General features: G+C 36.4%; 1 protein-coding gene across 1 annotated transcript; it reads right to left on the reverse strand.

Annotated features, from left to right (window-relative positions):
- Positions 1-1,552: 1,552 nt before the first annotated feature.
- Positions 1,553-5,453, reverse strand: LOC111897543 (zinc finger CCCH domain-containing protein 34). The gene is made up of 7 exons (XM_023893492.3): positions 5,106-5,453; positions 4,861-5,006; positions 4,557-4,622; positions 3,739-3,858; positions 2,716-3,021; positions 2,284-2,574; positions 1,553-2,211 (listed from the first exon to the last, which is right to left on the reverse strand). The coding sequence occupies exons 1-7, from the start codon at positions 5,170-5,172 to the stop codon at positions 1,879-1,881; spliced, it is 1,329 nt and encodes a 442-aa protein (XP_023749260.1). The 5' UTR covers positions 5,173-5,453; the 3' UTR covers positions 1,553-1,878.
- Positions 5,454-7,371: the final 1,918 nt, after the last annotated feature.

The following is a 7,371-nucleotide window of genomic DNA, read 5'->3' on the forward strand; positions in this document are numbered from 1 at the left end:
ACGTCATGGTGATGTTCCACCACGCCGTGACCACCCCAATTTAGATTTATACATACAAGTTGATTTATACCTGGACCGGATGTTACACTAGTGCAGTCCATCCTTCTACTCTAGTCAATAATTAGGATGACATGACATCTATGCCTCAATCGTTGGATGACGCATCCACTTTACTTGTCTTTTCTAAGGGAACTAGTCATAAAAGCTATGAGTCCTCAAGTAAGGATTCTAATGTGTTTAGGAGGTCTCACACAGAGTTTAGATTACAAACTAGATTCTGTGAGTTTATTATTGAAGGTAAACACAACTACGAGATTGAAAAAAATGTTTAATTACTCCTACTTAGATGTTGATAAGTATTTTTTTTGTTTCTAATCTTATAAGATTGTTGAACATCGTTGTTATAAAGATGTTTCATCTTATCCAAACTGGATTTCTACAATGAATGAAGAAATGAAAGCTTTATACAGAAATAGAACATGGGATATAACAAATCTTCATCCAAACCGTAATCCCATTGGTTATCGATGGGTTTACAAGATTAAATAGAAATGACGAGGTTGAGAGATATAAGGCTATGTTAGTTTCCAAAGGGTATAATCAACGTGAAGATGTTGATTATGGGAAGACTTTCTCACTTGTTGTTAAAATGGTAACAATTGGGGTAGTTTCTCTTATTGTTAATAATGAATGGGGTTTGTTTCAATTAGATGTATAATGATTTTTTGTATGGTAACTTGACGAGGAAGTGTTTATGAATAAGTTGTGTTAGGCATGCATAAGGTATTTTATTTATTGAGATTAATGTAATGTATTGTTTGTTGAATCTACTAAAATAATTTTTTAAAAACCTATTTAAGGTAACTTATTGACAAGTTCATGATGTATTTTCCACAAGTGTTCCAAATATACCATTATATGCTCATTTTATCATATGCAGTGTTCATGATGTATTTTCCACAAGTGTTCCAAATATACCATTAAATGCTCATTTTATCGTATGCATTGTTCGGTTTCTTAGGCTAGGATGTGTTAGGCACACATAATCTAACTCATTTGTATTACTTGCTGAAACCATTAATATAGCTTATAAACTAATTTTTTAACAATATATAATATATGTAAGGTAGCTTATTGGTAAGCTCATTATGTTTTTTCCTAAGTTTTCCAAATATACCATTATATCTTCTTTTTCCCATACATCTAAATGCCACTTCACATTTGTCATCTAATTTATCAACTAGTTTTTACCAAACATATTAATTTATCAACTATCAATAAGCGTTTTTAGTCTGACAAATACAATCTCAAACATAAATATCATTAACCGAGAGCGAACAAAAAACAAAAATAAAAAAATCAAACTAGAACAAATCAACTAAAAATCTTAAAGCAAATAAGAAACAAGAGTCTCCAACAAGCAAACCTTACAAATGCAAATCAAAACAAATACATACCTCATAACAACATAAATCAAGCTCATTGATCCGATCAAGACAAAGTAGACTAAAATACAGTATCCAAATAGAAAGCATGAGGCGATGATGACAAGGAAACGAAAACTGGTTGGATCTTTTTCATTATGAAAAAGTATTACAACAGAAGAACACAAACACAACCTCCAAATATAGGCAATCCAATCCGGATACATTTTCCAAATCCGGGTAGGGTTTTTCTTCTAGTTTAAAAGCTAAGAGAAAGTTCCTAGAGAGGCTTATTCAAATATGCATACGAATGCCATATAAATATATGAACACGGGAATACAACTTCTAAACCTTATCATCGAACCATCAAGTGACTAAAAAGGAACTCGGGTCCTAATCCAAGGGCTCTCACATTCTCACAACAACAAAAGAGAAACAAGATCAATTGTTAAGTCAGTTTGTGGAATGACCATCACCACCACTACCACCACCACTGCCGCCATGGGTGGTGGTGCTACTGCTACCAGCGGATTGAGAAATTTGATTCATTTTTGAGAAATTTGATGCAATTGAAGCTGAGGTAACTTCTGGCCTGAGTTCTGATGAAGATGATGATGGGGCTAAAGTGCCCATGTAGGACCCCACAGGGTAGGGTGCCACTGGCATATCAGCTAGTGAAGATGCTGATGGGCTATAACTTAGGGTTCCCATTGGGTGATCAAATTTGCATGAAGGCCCAAACTTACACACCCCATTTTGAGCATAATGTGAGCAAAGAGGCGCACCCTGAAACATTAACAAAATTCATTGGAGAAATTGCAAGTTATTTATTTTTTTAAGAAACAGGGTAGGGCTTACTGGACGGAGAGGTAGGCCCATTGGGCTAAGCCCAAAGTTTGACTTTGGTAGATTCCACTCAGGAGGATGGTGGTATCTACACGAGGAACCAAATTTACAATCTCCAGTCTTCATGTAAAACTGACATTCAGGTTCACCAGGTCTTTCTGGAAACACGTGTTGTTCCTTTTGACTTTTGGTCAAAGGGTAAGAAGGGGCAGAAGGAGATAATTGAGTCATTGCATAACCTCCTCCTGGCCCTGGTCCAATAATAGGTTGGCTACTAGGAGACCCTGATGGATGTAAAGATGCCTGCAAAATGTAAAACAATAATTATTTACAGGGACCAAAAAAGCAAAAAAGATTCCATTTTTTACCAAACCCACAAAAGTACTATAGTTTAGGGACTAAAAATGCAAGTTACTCAAGAAAAAAAAAACATATTGGAAATACCTGGTAAGGGTTCCAACCGGGAAACGGGACCATGCCCGGTGGCATGAGCACGGGCCCATAAGTTCCGGGCAGGTAACTGCCCGGAACAAGAGGCGGCCTTGCAACGGGCCAGTTGCCAGTCAACACCCCGTAAGCTTGAGAAGAGGCAACAGAAGGAGATTGCACATTTGGGTACATAGCAGAAGGCATGGCTGATAAAGGCACTGGTGATGCCACCATGCCAGCTGGCTGTGGATGGTGAAATTTACATGTGACCCCGAACTTACATTGCCCTGTTTTCACATAGTATGAACACTCTTTTTCACCCTGTGACAAAAAAAAATCATTGAGGTAACAAGTTGAAGTAATAGGGTCAAATGGATGAAACAGTAAGACCGGATGGGACTAGACATGCTTTCTAAGGCTATTTTTGATGATAAAGACGAAAAGGGTATTTATGTCTTTTTCACATAAAAGAGATAGAGTTTGTCCCTGTCCCACCTTTTTGGGTGAGACAAAAAATTGTTATTTTTGTCTCACCCAATCTGTCCTTGTCCCACAGATTTCGTCTTTATTTTCGATAATAAAGACAAAAAGGGTATTTACGTCTTTTCACAGAAAAGAGAGAGTTTGTCCTTGTCACACCTTTTGGGCGTTATTTTTGTCTCATTGACAGCCCAATCTTTGTCCTTGTCCCACATATTTCGTCTTTATTTTTGATAATAAAGACAAAAAGGGTATTTACGTCTTTTTCACAAAAAAGAGATAGAGTCTTGGTGAGACAAAAAATTGTTATTTTTGTCTCACTGGTCCTTGTCCCACATATTTTATCTTTATTTTCAATAATAAAGACGAAAAGGGTATTTACGTCTTTTTCATAGAAAAGAGATAGAGTCTGTCCTTGTCCCTGTCCCACCTTTTTGAGTGGGATACAAAATTGAAACTTTTGTCTCATTGACATTAGTCCAATGCACACCAAACACAGTATAACCTGTTCTGTTCTGTCATGCAAATAAGACGAAAAGGAAGGAAGGACTGACTGACCGGGCGAAGTGGATATCCAGATACATTTAGGGCCACAGAGCTTAATGATCCGACTCCCTGTCTTGGATGATGATATTTGCAAGATGCACCAAATTTGCACATTCCGGTTCTCATAAAGTACTGGATGCCATGTAGCATAGTCACCATTTTTACAATCATGTTCCATGTAAAATCATGCATTAATCAGGGTAAGAATTTGAAGTTCACAAATGATTGCAAAGACCAAATTAAAAAGAGGATGAAGTAGCAAATGTATGTTCTTTCACTCTTGACTATGAATCTAAAGAGAAAGTCATGTATTTTGATGTTAATCGTTTTCTAGAACAAAAGATTAGATAAGCTTGTGAAGCAATAAGATACAATAACGTTGGATACTTTTCCCAAAAGATAAACAAGCAAATAGAATAAGATTTCCGATATGGAAATAAAGAAAAAGACAAACTCATAGGATGATATGCATACAACATACTGACATTCTTTCAGCAAAAGGGGGTATTGTTAGAGCAACCCCTGGAGAGCATAATGTGAGATGTAAATCAAGTATACAGAGGCCCACTAACATAAGAATTAGCGCCCACAAGAAGCTCAATCCACATTGGAATTGAAACAGATGAGATCCGAATCCTCACATGGATATGTAGGGGCAACACTCTTTGATCTATTTATAGCAAGAACATGCATTGAACAACTTCAAGTTTGGAAGATTTGAAAAAAAAGAAACTTTTCAGCTGCATAATGTGAGTATGAATTTCAATTCATCTAGCCCACAACATAAAAAATAAGAATCATCCAAATTGTAAGTATTTCAAACAAAGTACCTGACAAACAGGCTGACCAATACGCTCAGGATACTCCCCTCCACTAGCTCTCAGAGCTCCAATAACCTGCCATGGATTATGAACACATCTTTCATACAATGCATGAAAGGTTTGTGACTACATATCAATTTCCCTCAAAATCCATAGCTTTGAGCGCCCAAATTGGATATAAGAGCAATCAATTTGTAGACAAAACTTCACTTTTGAGGCAATCAATACATGATCACATCAAAACAGACAAGAAATCGACAAATGCACATATATAAACACACAAATCACCATGGAATTTTAGAAAAAAAATTACCGAGCCACGGTCACGAGGATGGTTGAATCGACACCGAGAACCATACCCACAAAACCCCGTTCTCAAATAATAGATGCAATCAGCCTCATCAGGCCGTTCAGGATACGATTCAGACGCATCTCCTAACCCTAACTGCCACATAGGCTCTGCATTTTGCATCAAATCAAACAACGAAATTAGCATTATGACCCACAAATTCAAACCAAAATCCCAATTGAAATCTCAAATTGCAAATTGTACGTTACCTTCGAGCCCTATTTGACCACCAGAGGAGCTCCATTCTGTAACCGGATCGGACTGCGACATCTCCATTGTAGACGTAGATACAATATATATAAATAACTATACAAATATATGTATAAAATCTATCAACACTGTACACACAGATTCAAGGAGCTCAAAAGGGCGAAATCTTATAAATAAATGCTATTGGGTTTCCCGATCGAGCTTTATATAGCGCGAAAGAAGAGGTTTTTTGAGGGTTTCTCCCCTATATCTATTATCTTTGCAAGGGATCTTTATATATCGTTATTGTACACACTATGAGTCTGGTTTTGTGGCTTTCTCTCTCTACTTTCTCATTCTTTCTTCTTCTCTTTTTTCCTTTTTTTTTTTTTTTTTTTTTTTTTCGATTTTGAGTTTTGCATTTACAAGATTTGTACTTTGTTTCTTATGTTAATTCGTATACGTGCCAAATACTAGAGAGTGAGTTTCTCGACTTATTTTTCGACAATGGTGTTCCTTCATATATTTACACATGCATAATCACAAAGACACCTTCATTATGCATCCCTCTACACATTACCCTATGTCTTGTAGTAAAAAAAGATCGGGAGTAAAACACCCATGGATGAGATAATGATCTACGTCCATTGACATCTTCCAATATAATTTAGAACAAATTACACGAATGGTCCTTAAGGTTTTATTTTTTTCCCCCAAAAATAGTCCCTACGAAACTTTTTTCCTTCAGATGGTACCTACGGACAAACCTTGCACAAAAAAGGCCCTTGTAACTAACTTTGCTAACAGATTCTGTTAAGTTTTGTTAAATGACAAAAATATCCTTTGTTTTATGCACACAGATGGTCCCTTGCCCTTTGTTTTATGCACATAGATGGTCCCCCCCCCCCCTCTATATCTCTCTCTCTCTCTCTCTCTCTCTCTCAACACCACCAGGTTATGATTTAGGGTTTTCACAATTGCTTCAAAAATGTAAAAGCCAAATTCAGAAATTTATGGGCAAACTGTGTTTTAGGCGTAACTAAGAACTTTGCACCATAGAAAGATCATCCAGACAAAAGATCAAACACTTGGTGGGCAATAAGATCAGACATGTTTCCCTTTGTTAATTGTAGCATTTTACAAACTTGAAAGTGAAGGGTTTTAAGCATTCTAACACTCTAATGGTGTACATGCAACCTTAAATACCTTGGATCTATGTTTTCTCAATTATACATGCAAACTTGAAATTCTTTCCAAGGTATTACCCTAACTAGCATACAATCTTTGATACTTGGGTAATATAAACAAGTTATAAGACATACCTTTTGATGGAGCTTGAAGTCTTGATCTTTAAGAGCTTAGCCCCAATAGTGTGGAAGCCTCAAGTGGAATCACAAATCACCAAAACCAACTTGGAATAACTAGAGAATAAGGATACTTTGGTTCCTCTTATGAAATCGGCCTTGCCCTCATTTCTATGCACTAGTGCCAATTTCTTGAACCAAGGACCTCTTTATATAGTGTGGAGGATTAGGATTACATTCATGTAAACCCTAATACCCATGACCTTTCATTTCCATATGATGCATGGGTTAAACACTCCATGGACTATCCATGAAAGCTTAGCCCAACCTAAATGAACTTGGTCCACCAAAACTTGGTCCACCACATATATATAAGAGTTCATATTTAATTAGTTCCTTTTGATCACTAGATAATTCTAAATTAATTCTTGATCACTACTAGTTAAATAATATGATTTCATATTAATATATTAGAACTTATAATATATTAATATAAATCACTAGTATCTTGTCTATCCAATTGTTCCGGTGAAGTGCAATCCAAATGGACCATGCCAAGTCGAGTCGAATACATACCAATAATATTTATGAGCTTAGACATCTAATCCAATAGAAAGAACACTTGAAAGCATAAAACATCGTTTCTACACCCATTTCCATTCTCATGCTCTTCACTTGCTCATAACCCATTAACCCCTATAAAAAAAAAACATAATTTTGAAACGAAGATCCAATCACGATGAACAACATGAAGCAGTTACATAAACAATCAAATGTAAATCAAAGGAGATATGAAGAAATGCAGACTAGTCAAACCCCACCTTACTCACTTAAATCCCTCACCGATATCTCCTAAGATTCATTAATTACATCCTCAAAGAACAACGTCTCCTCTTCACCCTAATCCGAATCTTGATCGGTTCTGCCTTCGTCATCCTCAGACCATCGTTTACCACCATCCGATACTAGTAGAGGATATGAA

The sequence above is a fragment of the Lactuca sativa genome, chromosome 5 (assembly GCF_002870075.4).
Source record: "Lactuca sativa cultivar Salinas chromosome 5, Lsat_Salinas_v11, whole genome shotgun sequence".
Taxonomy (NCBI): Eukaryota; Viridiplantae; Streptophyta; class Magnoliopsida; order Asterales; family Asteraceae; genus Lactuca; species Lactuca sativa.